At 55.2% G+C, this 13,969-nt stretch overlaps 3 protein-coding genes and 1 non-coding gene across 4 annotated transcripts; 2 read left to right on the top strand and 2 right to left on the bottom strand.

Annotated features, from left to right (window-relative positions):
* Positions 1-72: 72 nt before the first annotated feature.
* C8A04DRAFT_33173 (uncharacterized protein) lies at positions 73-957 on the bottom strand (the record flags this gene model as incomplete). The annotated part of the gene is made up of 1 exon (XM_062782352.1): positions 73-957. One exon carries the CDS (start codon positions 955-957, stop codon positions 73-75), a length of 885 nt encoding a protein of 294 aa, XP_062632724.1.
* A 4,171-nt stretch (positions 958-5,128) lies between these two features.
* Positions 5,129-7,213, top strand: C8A04DRAFT_15937 (uncharacterized protein; the record flags this gene model as incomplete). Its single annotated transcript, XM_062778669.1, has 6 exons — positions 5,129-5,420; positions 5,529-5,782; positions 5,858-5,998; positions 6,038-6,231; positions 6,277-6,863; positions 6,933-7,213. 6 exons carry the CDS (start codon positions 5,129-5,131, stop codon positions 7,211-7,213), a joined length of 1,749 nt encoding a protein of 582 aa, XP_062632723.1.
* Positions 7,214-8,024: 811 nt separating this feature from the next.
* On the bottom strand, positions 8,025-8,108 carry C8A04DRAFT_t146. Its single transcript has one exon. It is a non-coding gene; the product is annotated as a tRNA-Trp (tRNA).
* A 4,514-nt stretch (positions 8,109-12,622) lies between these two features.
* Positions 12,623-13,682, top strand: C8A04DRAFT_33170 (uncharacterized protein; the record flags this gene model as incomplete). Its single annotated transcript, XM_062782351.1, has 2 exons — positions 12,623-12,682; positions 13,332-13,682. 2 exons carry the CDS (start codon positions 12,623-12,625, stop codon positions 13,680-13,682), a joined length of 411 nt encoding a protein of 136 aa, XP_062632722.1.
* Between the last annotated feature and the right edge of the window lie 287 nt (positions 13,683-13,969).

Here is a 13,969-nt window from a genome sequence, read left to right as displayed (position 1 = left end):
CGTCAGTCATCTTTCTCATCCCTCCCATAACCCTCTTATCATACAATCAAAACACAACTCCCCAAAACCAACCTAATAAGTAACCCCCACAGCCTTCCCAACCCACTGCCCCCCCTCAACCTTGATACACTCCTCCCACACCCACTTCCCCACATCCTCCCGGCTAATCGTATACCCAAGCTCCCTCTTCTCCACCACCCCCTTGCCCACATCCTCCACGCCCACCCTCACCAACCCCTCCGTCTCAGGACCGCTGGTGTACAAACTCCCCCGGATCAACGTAAACCGCACCAGGCCTTCTCCTTTTCCTTCTCCTTCTCTCTGCCCTCCCTTGGACGAGTGATGAGAAGAGAGCGAAGAAGTACCAGCAGCGATAACCAACCGCTCCATACCCCTCTTATCCTCATGCGCCGTATGCAGCCCAACCTTGTACAGCGGCACCACCAGCAGCGGGATATCCCGGCCCAGCGAGGATATACCTGTTGTGCTGATGGCGATTAGGTGAGGGGGTTGATAATTGCTTGTTTGGTCCTCCTTCTGGGTTGTATTATTGACGCTATTATCTCGCTGGGCACGCTGAGCACGCAACACATCCAGCAGCACGCCCATGCCCTTTTCGCAGACGTGTGGATCGGACATGCCGCGGAGGGTGGGATAGGCACCGAGGGAGAATACGATGGTGTCGATGGGGGAGGGGACAGTAGAAAAGCAGCGGGTGACGGCGGCCGGGTCGTGGGCGTTGCCGGTGATGATGTGGAGGTTGGTGTTGTTGTTGGTGTTGGTGCTGGTATTGTTGGTAGTGGACTCAGAAGGGACGAGATCGGCTGGGAGCTGGGAGGTTAGGTTGGATGGGGTGCGGCAGAGGGCGATGCAGGTGTGTCCGGCGGAGAGGGCACGGCGGAGAGCGGAGAGACCGACGCCGCCTGTGGCACCGAGGAAGAGGATTGTTTTGGCCATGATGATACTGGTGGTGTTGATGGTGGTGACTTGGTTGAGGTGGTGGTCTTGGAACGGTTTGGTGATATTCAGAGAAGATACAAAACGTGATCGTGTTCAGATGAGTCTAGGCTCTTGGGATGTTCTTGATGTGATGTGATGTGATGCTGGTGATGGTGACTTCTAACTTCGACTCTGCCCGCTCTTCCCCCCTCCTTTTATCCTCCTCAACAGCGAAGAGTCGACGACTCATACCATTCTCATGACGCGTACGGCCACAATTTCTGTGACGCGTACGGCCCAACTCTCCCCCATCACCGCACAAAATTTCAAGCCACCGCGCAAAAGTCCATCCGTGATGCTCCCCTCTTGGTGGTGTGGCGTTCTGCAACAACTGACCCGAGTCGACAGCACTCGGACCACTCGGCCCCAGTTTGCCCCGTGTCGGGTGATTCCAGGCTCTCTGCCCGGGGCTGTGTTGGGGCGCTGGCCAATCAGCGGCGTTATTTCTCTTCCGCCAGCGTCCCGCCTGGCGTCCCGCTCAGCGGCCCAATCTGCAAGAGGCTCTCGAGTTCCTCCGTCCGCCCACTGTGGCTGCTCGTTGTGCGCTGCCATTGGGCGCCCTCGTCCTTCCGGGGCCGACTTGGCAACCGCCCGAGGATCTGGCATGCCACGCAACCTCTCGATCCAGCCACAGCAGGGGTGTTCTTGAGAAAGGGTTCTCGAGATTTGGGGGAACTGAGGAACTCGTGAAAGTCAAATCGTTAACCCTAACCCCGAGATGAGGCACCTGGAAACCCGCTGGGTCTCTGGGATCCAGCAGATTAGGTCGTGCCACTTCTGCGTGCATTTGTGATCAGTGTCGTGCTCCAGACCAGGCCCTGAAAGGCATCCTGAGCGATCCTCCGTGACTCGACGAGAAGGATCTCGGGGGAAATGCCGAGATCTCTTTCTCGTGCATGTCGACCCTCTTTTCATCTTTTAATCTTTCGTCAGACGGTCCCTCTGTCCCCGCCTGATTCGCCCAGTTTTACCTACTTGGGCCGTTCATCGATTTATCGTCAGACTTTCAGGAACCAACATTGAACCCCGAGACGGGGCCATCCCTGGACGATCGTGGCGCCTAGACGTCGGCTGGAGTCCCCAACGCCCCGATGCGGGAAGGCGACTTGCCTGTTTCGTGGGAGTGCAGCAGATGCTGCGGCCGATGTGATGATGTTCGAATTAACGTTAGCGATGGTCGAATAAGTTTAGGGAGGGAGTGGAAGTGGAGAGTGAGGTGGAGGAGAATGAGGGGGATGGAGTTGAAGTGGAGGGCTTGGAGGGGTCAGCGGGGCTTTTGCTGTGAATTTGAGGCCTTTCGTTTTACCCCCACTATCAGCCGCCAAACAGCACTGGAGGCCTTCAATAAATCCGGGAGGCTCACTTGTCAAAAGCCGCAATGGTTCATCACATTGGGCGTCGGGCTCGCAGGGATCCCGCTCGGCTCCAGGTATTTGGATCCTTTGAGCGTTTAAGTTTCCCCAATGAGCGACTTTCCCAGACTTTCAGCAATGGACGATGGGACGAGAGCTTGGAGGAGACGATAAGATGAGCTGTGTGGCTGTGGCACTAATGTCCCTTGTCCGTCCAATGGATCCACCAGACGTTCTCGCCAAGAGGAATGGGGAAATCGAGCCAGAAGCGAGAAGCCAAAATCCACTGTCTCATCGGCCCACGGCTTCTGCTGTGGGCGGACTTTGTTGTTGTGGTCGCACTTGCCGGGGAGAAACGGTGCAGATACCGAGCTCCAGGTGCGCGGTCCTCTGTTCGCCAACGCAGGACGATGCAAGTCGTGATTACCCGGAAGAACGCGGACGGCGGAAGGAGCTGCCGGGAGCTGCAGTGAGACACAGCGAGATGTCCACTCCACTGTGTCGGTCGTTCCTCCCTTCTTATTATTATTCTCACGCGGGGTGAGGGGATAACCATTCCCACAACTTTTGCCCGCCCAAAAAGCCCATCTCCCCACTTCTCCACCACCACCACCACCACCACCATACCACCCGCTCGATGCCCAAGGAGGTTTTATTATTCGTCATCTAGCGACCCGACGGAACCCACGCGAACGAGTGACGGCCGGACGCGATCGTTTTCGGGCTTCCCATCTGGCGAGCCTGGCTTGCCTGGATCTGCCACTGTGCCACGCTGCATCTATCCACGGTCACGCCTTTGCTCACCCGTTTTCTTCTGATGAAATCTTATTGTGGCAAAAACAAACAAATTAATAAGTAGAATGCCGGGCGAGATGGGATCAGGCACCCAACACCAACACGCCAACATGACCACCCGGCCAGCCCTACGGCTGCAGGTCTGTCGATCTTGGTGCTTGGGCCCTGAGCGGACGAGACCGGCGAGATGGTTTCACTTTGGGTCAGTGTTAGATCTTGTTTCGAGATTTTTCCCTTTCTTTGTTCCATTGTCTTCTCCCACTTTTCTCTTCCGAGCACCCGACGAAACTCGTGCTCCCCTCGTGAAAGACCATCGCAGATAGCTCCGGCTCCGGTATACTCGACCCTCTCGGCTGCCCGCGCCCGTCCTTTGTCTGCAGCCCCATCGTCCGTCGCCCGAGGGTCAGCTGCGGGACCCCGGAATTGCCATGCGCGCCCGTTGGTCCCAGGCATCTCGGTCGCCTCCGATCTCGACCAGCCCGCGGTAGAAGATGACCCTGGCACCTGACTACACAGCGCACACAGTAACAGCCACAGCCGCATCTCGAACGGTCGAATATCTCGAACCTCGGACCTCGAACGCCCGGTCTCACGAGCGCGCAACGAAAACAGACTGATTAACGCCCAATTCCACGTAACACCCGCGCTCTGTTGCTCCCGAAGATGCCTGCCCGGACTCGATCCCACAGCCGTTTGTACACATTTTTGTGCACTTTTTTGTGATGCCCTCCTTTCCAAGCAAAACTCCAATCGCGGGCTTTCCGGTCGTTTCGTCGTTTCAGCATTCCCGTCCCGTTTCCCGGGGAGATGCGAAATGCGAATTGCGAAATCCAAACCGCACATTTTGCGTTGTATTAATTCCACGTTTCCGTTGTAGGCTTGCGGAGAGGGGAGTTTACTGTGGTCCACGTTTCTTCCACGAGTCAGGGCCCAATCTCATATTAGACACACCCTCAAGGTGAACATGGGGGAATAAGGTGGGGAGAACCCGAGAGGCTCGGGGGTGTGGACGATGGACGACATTTGATACACACCACACCACACCACACCCTTTTTCACTCCCTGTCTCCTTGTCAAGGTGTGAGTGCAACTGTGCAAGTGCAAGTGCAAGTGGAAGTGGTGTGTGGCTGGCTGCCGGGGGTTAGCTACCGGCCGGCCTCATGTTGTACGACTTCAACGCCGACGCACTCTCGCACACACACGCGCGCACACATGTTCGCGCAGGGGGGTTCTTCGTCGCTCGTTCGTTTCTTCTTTACCCCATGACAGGATAATTTCTCGACATTTTCACCGCTCGACACGCATCTGTTTCCTTTTTTACTAATTATTTTCTCACCCTCTCTTCCTCTTCCCCGTCCCTGGCGTTGTGCCTCGAGCCGTTTTGTACTCCCCTTGTGTCACGTCCTGGTGCAAGGGGAAAGGGGGAGGAGCAGCAGCAGGCAAAACAAACATGGCGCTCGGGGGACACGGTTGTTGGTTGTCGCCGTCGTCGTTGTCGTTGTCGTGGGTGTTGTCGTTGTTATTGTTGTCGTCATCATCATCATCCTCCTCCTCAGCCTCCTCTCGATTACCGCTCTTTTCAGAATACCAGATACAAGCCAGTCGATCCGGATCGTCATCGTCGTCGTCGTTCTCGACCCCGTCGTTGTCCTCGACTGCCTTGTTCTCGACCTTGTCGGCCTCACCGTCCCCGTCACGATCGCTATCTACACACTCGTTCGTCTCCCTATCCCACATCCCCTCCACTACGACCACCTCCACCTCTCCGTCTATCTCCACCGCCAGCATAACACAAGATGTCTGTCGCGATCCTCAGCCCGCGGCTGCATACCGCTCTGCCGCCATGGCCCGAGCCGTCCCCGTCGTTCTTTCACATCCCGGCCGCACCTTCTCTCGCTTCTGCTCCTTCTCCTCCTGGCGTCCCTCTTCAAGTCACGCCTCCCTCGGCTCCTTCATCTCCCTCGCCTCTTGCTCTTGCTGTCATGCCCTTCTCCTCGACCACCAACGTGGACACTCCCATTACTAACACCAACACGAAAACCTTCACGACCAACACTGCTACGGGTGACACCGACACCGAACCTCAAACGCAACCCTGGAAATACGCCACCCGTATTACCTGCACCATTCCTAGCGGCAGAAGCAGCACCAGCAGCCTCCTCAGCACGTCCACAACTACTGCTGCTAGCATGCGTGTGACCCGGCCCACCGCCAGCCTCCGTTTCGGCCCGCTGCAAGTGTTCGCCGAAGCAACGGTGCTTGACCCTGACGCTGGTTCGTTTCCCGGTGCGAGCAATGGCAGTCTAGCATCTGAGAGTAGTACCACCAGTGCCAGCTCCACCGGTAGCACTGGTGGTCGCGGTATTGGATCAGCAGCACCAGCCGTCGGAGTAGCAGGGGGAAAGGGGGCCACGAGAGGGGGCGAATCTAGCTCCTCCTCACGGGACGATCTCAGCACTTCCAGCACCAGCAACAACAGCGCGGCGTACTTCCCCTGGCCCGTCTTGGACGCTGTGTTGTGCAAGATGGTCATTGTGGTGCCCTGCAAAGACGAGAAATTGTCGGTTATCCGCGGCGTGCTGGCGGCTATCCCGGTGGGATGTGCCGTCATTTTGGTGTCGAACTGTCAGAGAACGGTGTCCTCGCTGTCTCTATCCCTGTCTGCTCAAGGGAAGCTTGATGGGGGTGATGATGATGGAGAGCGTGGAGAGGATGACGACGACGAGTACGCACAGCAAGCAGCTATGGCTCTGGCGTTCGCGTCACCTGGACGTCCGGTCATGACGGTTCATCAGAAGGACCCAATTGCCGCGGCCGCGTTGCGAGCGGCGGGTATGGCTGACCTGTGTGAGGTCGCTGATGACAAGGACAAAGAGAACAAGAAAAGCAAGGACAAAGCGGTATCCGGTGATACACCCACCCCCGAGACAATCCGCGACGGAAAAGGCGAGGGAATGATCCTCGGCATCGCTCTGGCGGCGGCCTTTTGCCCCGGTCGAAAATACATTGGCTTTGTCGACGCCGACAACTTCTGCGCGGCTTCAGTGACGGAGTACTGTAAGGACTTTGCCACTGGGTTTGCCCTGTCTTCGGAGCGAGATCAGCGAGAACGAGAGGGGGAGATTGACAGGGACGAGGAACGCGACGTGGAGGAAAAGGAGGAAAAGGAAGAGACGATGGTCCGGCTGCGATGGGCATCGAAGCCCAAGGTCCGCAACGGCATGGTCGAGTTCGTGCCGGAAGGCCGGTGCTCGCGCATTGTCAACTCGTGGCTGAACCGATTGTTTTCTCTCGATGGTGGGAGTGGAAGTGGAAGGGATGGAGCAACGGAAACGCCTGCTCAGAGTGGCTTCATCACCACCGGCAATGCTGGCGAACATGCCATGACCATGGGCCTGGCGCTGAAACTGCGCTTGGCATCGGGTTATGCTATTGAGCCGTTCCACTTTGTGGATTTGCTAGAGCGCGCGCAGATGACGGGCAGGAACACCACAAATATCAGCACCAAACAGCAGACGCCGTCATCGTCGTCGACAGCTTCATCGTCAGTACCCGGTATCAAACCATTAACCAAACCGGTCCGCATCCTACAACTACGGACCCGCAGCCCGCACTACCACCGTGCCTCACCCGAGGCACATATCCGACGGATGTGGGCTGTCGGACTAGGCTGTATCTATCACGGACTCGCCTCAGCCACGGCGTTCCTCCGACAAGGTTATGGTCAGCGGGGATACCATACTCGGCGGGAGATAAACAGCAGCAACGCAGATACTGCTTCCAAAGAGCCCGAGACGGACCATCCCATCACCGTCGACGCTGATGATGCGGGTGGGCTCAACGACGCTGGAAATAATCCTAATACTCATAATACTAACATTTCTCATCTCCTGCGCGAGATGCACAACTTTGCGAAGGACGGCGGGGCCGTGGAGGCTGAGACAGGCGCTCTACCCCGACCGAGAGTGTACCCTGCGCTAGAAGGAATGGATGGACGGAAGTTTCGCGAGGGGATGCTAGGCCGGAAGGGAAGGGCTGGGGGGACGTTGAGGATGGCTGGTGTGTGAGAGTTGATATTTGAGGAGTAGTTAGTCCTGGAGAGAGAAAGGGTGAGGGGGGTATTTATTCAAGTTTGTTAAAGGCAACAAGGGTGGAGAGGAGATGGTGTTGGGACTAAAATCGGTGCTGAGTTTGGAGAGGGGAGGTAATGTGATAATGAAGTATGGTAATGACGGTATGACGGTACGACAGAATGGGTTTTAGGATGGGGTTTTGCGGAGGTAATGTATCACCTTGAGGTCATCGGGTAACGGTACGGGCACAGGGTCAGGAGTGTGTTTGTTTTGGGGTTTATTTTTCGACATTTTTACTCTAGGTTAGGGCATTAGACGTTACGGTCTCAGATTATCGGGTGAGCATACTAGGCCAGATTGCATTTGGTAGGATCGGTGCTGGGGTATTTGAGCAACAAAAGGATGGATGGGGATTGAGATTGAGATTGAGATTGAGATAGATATAGACAGTGAGTAATATTTAGTCTTATTAACTTGGAATTGAGTTTATCTATCATAGGACAATAGTGAAGGGCTAAGACGGGTGGCTAGTTGTGAATTCATGAAGCTAGAGTATTGTCGAGTGTGATCAACCGCAAAGTGGGCGCATTCACTTGAAATGGATATAGCTTCATGGAACAATTAGCAGAGTCAAGACTCAAGAGGAGCAGCTGTGTCAATCCCGCTTAGGCAAGCGAGGCCGCAAGGAGTGGAGTTTGGCTCTGCTCCGGTGACAGCACAGTGGAGAATATCCCCAAAAAGATGGAGTAATTGCGGAGGAGGACCTTCCGAAACAGACACAGACAGAGGGAAAAATAGAAGTCTTTGAGCCGCACCCGATTTGAACGGATAACCTTTCGATTGCTAACAGTAGCTGGAGTCGAACGCGCTACCGTTGCGCCAGCAGCCCCGCTGACTTTTGTTGGTTGGATCCGCTGTGGGGTTTTGAGGATGATATGCCTTCCTCTTTTAGTCGGAATACTTTTCAATAACTATGAATTTTGGTTAATTGAAGCATTGGTGAGATAGCCCATTACGACGGTTTGGTCAAGCAAGCGAGGATTGATGGGATGACGAGAGAATGGGACTGTTAATGGCGTCCACATAATACGTGCAGGCAAATGTCGGCGATGCAGGCGAAACAGAGGTTACTGGTAGTGGTATCTTGGACGTCGTCGTTATCAAAACGCTGTTGTTTTTAGGAGGAATTTAAGCAACCACCGACTTTATTTACTCTCCTCGGCCAATGACATATTATACCATCCTCTTTGTTTGCACATGAACCTCGAGCCTTCAAATCATCAATCTTAACGCAACAGCATCCCGCCACCTCTAGTCTCAACACAGCCATGTCTATCTGTGATAATTAGCACGAGTTTCCCAAGCGAGCAGATAACCCGCCAAAACTCTTGACAACACCGACCAACGTCGGCATCAAGGCTATTCTCCCGGCCGCTCTCCAACGTCCCCCCCTCCTGCTCGGCATCACCTCGAACGGCCTCATGCAACCCATCCAAGTCTATCTTCGTGACCATGAGTGTACCGTACCCATGTTGCTCAAAACACCGCCCCACCAACACAACGGTTTGGAAATCATGAAGTTAATTAACTAGCGTAGTAATTGGCGTTGTTTGTGGTGCTAAAGTTGAATACCGGTCTGCCAGTTCGCGGCCCGGGCAAGAAATAAATTGCCGGGTTCCTGTGGTCAGTGTGCTGTAAAACCTTACTGTGGTAATTACGGTGTGGTTGTTGTTTGACCGGGGTGGGGTGGGTTAGGTCTGGTTAGGTCTGGTCAGGTACTTGGATGAATTTGTTTGCTTTGCTCGGATACCGGACCCGGTCTGGGCTGACCGGCTGGGCGTTTTTTCTTTCCTGTGAGCTCTTTTTGGTGGAAAGGGGGGGAGGGGGGCCTTTCCTCTGGGCCAATTCTTGGACGGTTGGACCTCCTTGGGCCTAACCTAACGTATTGATGCCTGCTTTTGTCGTCGGATCTTGTTCGCGTAGCGCGGCGGTGTGTTTCTCAGTTTCTTTTTGAGAGGGTTTTTATGCTGGACATTGACATCGCACCAAGCGGCCAAGAAAGGAACTTGCCGCGGCTAAGGTGTCTTGGAGTTGTTGTCGTTGGTTTGAGATTGCCCCGGGCAAGGGACAAATGTCTTGAAACACTTCCCAAAAAAAAGCCAAAGAAAAAAAGCGTTAACGGCAGATGGCGATGATGGTGGGTATTCAGGGCAGTATGTGGTCAAGGGTTTTCTGGTCTTTTCTACACGGTGCTTCATGCACGACACTCGGGGATCCTGCGCCTTGTTTACATCCGTTGCAGGGTTCTGCGAGACACGATCTCCGTCGGCCGGTTTGCTGTTGTCATTGATGTCATGTGCCCTAGACGCGGCCGCTGGTCTGGGATTCCCAGTCGGGTGATAATTGCCGTTGTTGTTATGGATGGTGTTGTTGCTGTGCACTGTGTATCTTGCTGTCTCTGACCTTGACTCTGCCTGTCTCTAGTTCTATTATCCCTGACTCGCGGCTGAGAGCCTGAGACGGCCGCCTGCAAGGCCGACAGATCGGCGAGATAGTCAAGTGTTCCGCGGTTGTTATCACTCACACAGCGGACCGCGGAGATCATCAAGACATCCAGCGCCTGGTTGTTAGCCGATGTGGACCGGGCAACAGACGGCACGACATGCAGAACATCTATCCATCACCCACGGAGCAGCCGTGATTGGGTTGTTAGCGGTTGGGAAAAGGGGGAGATGAGACGGGATGCGAGGGGTTGGACGAGTTTGGGATGGGGTCGTGTGCTTTTCGAATTTTGCCGAGTGAGGATATCAACTCAATCAAGGTTATTGGAGAGGACGCCCGGAGCAGGCGACAGGCTACTAGGGGGTTCGAGACTCGGCAGCCGCGAGCAAGCATCTGACAGGTTGCCTTGATGATTGATGTTTCGTTCTGCTACCAACCATCCGCGATGGCGAGAAGTAATTATGATCAGAGGCAGATTCCGAGTCTCGGCCTGTGAGAGTCTGAGCTTTTCAACCCCCAATTGATGAACCCAACTGACGACCGACCAACTGGACGAACGAATACGGCCATACCGCCTCCCATAACGGGCATCAACATCCAAAAACCCTGCTCCCGTCGCCGAGCTGAGCCAGATTGTTCTGCAGCTCGTCACAAGCCACGGTGGTTTGCGGTGCATCGGGGGTGCTGTGGCCCTGTGGGTTGAGAGTCTGGCGGTTAATCGACCAATCCGGGGCGTGCAAGTCACAGCCGATGCACCCCATTGAGCATTCATCGCTCGGTTGCAGCATCCGCCCCAGCAAAAACCGTTCCAACGGGTTCAGCTAAGGGGGCATTGGTGTGTATTCGGGTTGCATAATTTCTGAAATTTTTGTTCATGAATCAATTAATGTGAGGTTGTTGGTTCTTGGGTTTTGGAGGCCCGTAATATGATCTATCATGTCGCTCGCTTTTCCCCACGACAACCCTGCCCGGCACCGAAAGAGTCAAGAAACCAAGCTGCACAGCCACGCCTTCGATTGGCCGAAACACGCCGCTCCGGGCGTGGGGCCGTATGATGCGGCCCAAAAAGGCGGCCCGGCTGCCAGCCCGGCTCTCTCGTGCCTCCCAGCATTTCTTGGAGTTGAGTCGCCAACGCCGCGAAAAAAAGCTGCATTTTGGCCGGTTCCCCGGTACTTCCGGCCCTCCCCCTTTTCCCTCGCCCCGGATCTGAGCCAACGAGCGGGCCCCCCTTCCGGAAGAGGGCGAGCGAATGTGCGATTGGGGGTGGCACTGAGGACGGCTGCCGGACACAGCCCGAGGCTAGCGATCTAAAGATGCAAAAGAACAACCAACAGGTATCACAGTGCCAGGGCGAGGAAGCCGGTGAGGGTTGGACGGTGTTGGCTGCGAGTCCTGCGACTGATTTTTGAGCAGCGACAACAGCATCCGCAGCAGCACTGCAGCAGCACTGCAGCAGCAAAGGCCACACAGAACCAGAAGCAGGGAAATAGGTTGGAACGCGGTGGGAGTCATCGAACGCGCCCTACATCGGGTCATCCGATCATGGAGATGGATGGGAGACTCGGATGATGTTTGTGGTGTATCCGTAGGTGGCTTGGAAAACCGTTGATTTTTTGCATCTCGGTCTGATTTCCGTTGGCGATCCAAGTGGGTGAGACAACATTTTTCATTGCTTCTTTTGAGGATCCCAAGGGTACACTGAAAGGTGTGTCGATTCATGAAAAATTGAAAACCCCCGACGATAGCACCGACAGCTTCCGATGAATGACGAGATGATAGCTCCGCACGACACGCATCTCGTCTCAATCACATGCTCATAGGGCTGAGGGAATGATGGGACGATCTACGATCCCCCTGCGTCGACCCGGCCGCGGGCAGCTGTAAATCAACAGATCGCAGCGCATTATTGGCCAATGGCAGTATCAAGGCATCTCGACGAGGCATAGCCAGAACTACAATCCATTGGGTGCCTCAGGGGGGCCAAGGCGACAGCGGCCGATAGGGGGAACTCGGGGGGGTCACGAACGGTCCACTGCCCGGCAAAATAGGGCTACAGACAAACCAGAGGAGGAGAACAATGGTCTCGAGGGGGTATGAGGTCACCATGGTGACCTGACCGAAATATAACTGGGCCTCCCAATGGGCAATGGGCAGGTCATGGGCAAGCATTGAGCGGTGATGGATATTACTGGGCTTTCAACTTTTCCAGCGCTTTTGCACTGTGTTGGCTGTGGCTGAACTCCTCTGTGTCTTCTGTGTCCTCCCCGAAAAGGTAGTCTTCCAGAACAAAAAATTCAAAAGTCGCAGGGAAGAAGACACTAAGGGGGCCATTTCGCATTTTGGGGGTCTGTTGGTTGTCGCGTGCCAATCAGGCGGTGCCAGCCGAATGCTGCTGCAAGGCCCAACTCTTTCGGCCGGCGCTTAACTTACACGCACAACCCACAACCCTTGAACCCACAACGCTGCTGTGCATTTGCCCATTGCGCCCGTCCACCTCACGGTTTGCCCAACACAGGGGCACTGCCCGTAGTACTAACCCATTCTCCAGGCCGTCAACCGGCAGCGCAGGCCATTGTGACCTGTTGGTAATTACTGAAGTTGAGAGCTTTCGGATTTCCCCCCTTAGTGGCCGAGCCCCTTACCCCCTTACCCCCTTACCATTTCTTCCCCCTACCCAGGACCCGCACTTGGTGGTTCACGTAGAACATTGACCAGCTTTTTGGTCTAAGACACCAAAAAGCATGGACCCCCTTCGAAGCTTCCTTGCACGCTCGACCCAACGGACCCAGACCCGGACACCGCCCCCATCTTCCCGGCGCAGGAGAGAGGCAAAGATAGTAGGAAAGGGGGGGGTGTGGACTGCGTTCCCTATTTCCCGTGAAACAAGCTTGCCCTCTCACAATGACACAAACCAACTCGTCGTCACTCGCGCATATGTGCCGTGCCCAGCCCTATTCTCCCGTTGGTCTGGTTGGCACTTGGGAATATCATGGAGGTACTACGCAAGGTCGTACAGTGCCACTGCCGCGCTTGTTCATCCTAGCTCGCTCGCGGCTGGACCGGGGTCGCCCGGCCATTCCCGCCCCCCTTTCCCGTTGTTCATGTCTTTCCTCTCTGCCCCCCCCCCTGAGGGTAGCTTCAAACTGTCCAGTCTGGGTTGACCTCTTCGTCGGCCGGGCTAGGGAGGCGCGCCTGCGGCTCATCACTTAGACGGTCACGCACCCGGGGAAGGGGGGCCTCGAAAGTCGGCCAGTTTGCTGCGACATACCAAGTCACCTGCCGGCTCAACACCGGTCTCTTTTCTTTTCACTCTCCTTGCGGCTGTTGCTATCAACAGACCTAGGTGGTCATCCGTCCTCAGTACTGCCCCGTTGGTTCGTTCTTTCGGCCGGTCAAGGCTCCCCACGGCGCACACCACGGCCTGGCTGTTGACTCCTGAGTCAGAAGGCATCCAGTCTCTGTGGGATACTTGTATATAACGGACTCCTCGTTTCTCGGACAGAGATGTTCTCCTGAGTCTTACACCATCTGACTACCACTCTTCACTACCTCGACACATCTACTCGACTGATATATCAGTATAACATCGACAACACCTCTTACACCTTAGCATATCCTCAGCAACACCACCGCCAAACCCCAACACCACAACAACATCGCCATCACCACCGTCAACACCATCAAGACTATCACCACCCACTTACACCTCACCATCATCACCAACACCACCACCGCCAAAATGTGCCACTGGGAGCGCGCCACCTACGCCAACTGCGGCCACAGCGAGCTGCAGAAGATGGCCTATTCCTGCCAAAAGTACCGCCGCCACGTCTACGGCCCGTGCGTGTACAACGCCCGCTATGACTCGGGCAAAGTCGTCAACCTGTCCCCGGCGCTCGCGGGCTTCTGCAGCGAGTGCTCTCAGCTGTTTCAGTATGTTAACTACGACACGTATGAGTAACGGGTCTTGGTTAGTCAGCTGCATTGAGCAACAACAGCTTGTGTCGGATGTGAAGATAGGGGGGGGGGATGGGGAAGATAGGCGACTTTGGATTCATCGACGACATAACTCTCACGGCATACACTCTCATGGACATACGATACCCGGACATTCGGCCGTTTTGGCATGCCATTCGGTTGTAGATATTGATTCTTTCTTTTGGGTATGTGCCCCTGATTACTACTTCCTTCGTTCAACGCTAACACTCTGCAGGATACCTCCCAGCTTTCGTTTTTATCACTTTTCCT

Source organism: Dichotomopilus funicola, assembly GCF_033296635.1.
Source record: "Dichotomopilus funicola strain CBS 141.50 unplaced genomic scaffold C8A04scaffold_115, whole genome shotgun sequence".
NCBI lineage: Eukaryota > Fungi > Ascomycota > Sordariomycetes > Sordariales > Chaetomiaceae > Dichotomopilus > Dichotomopilus funicola.
This window is presented reverse-complemented; position numbering and strand designations above follow the sequence as displayed.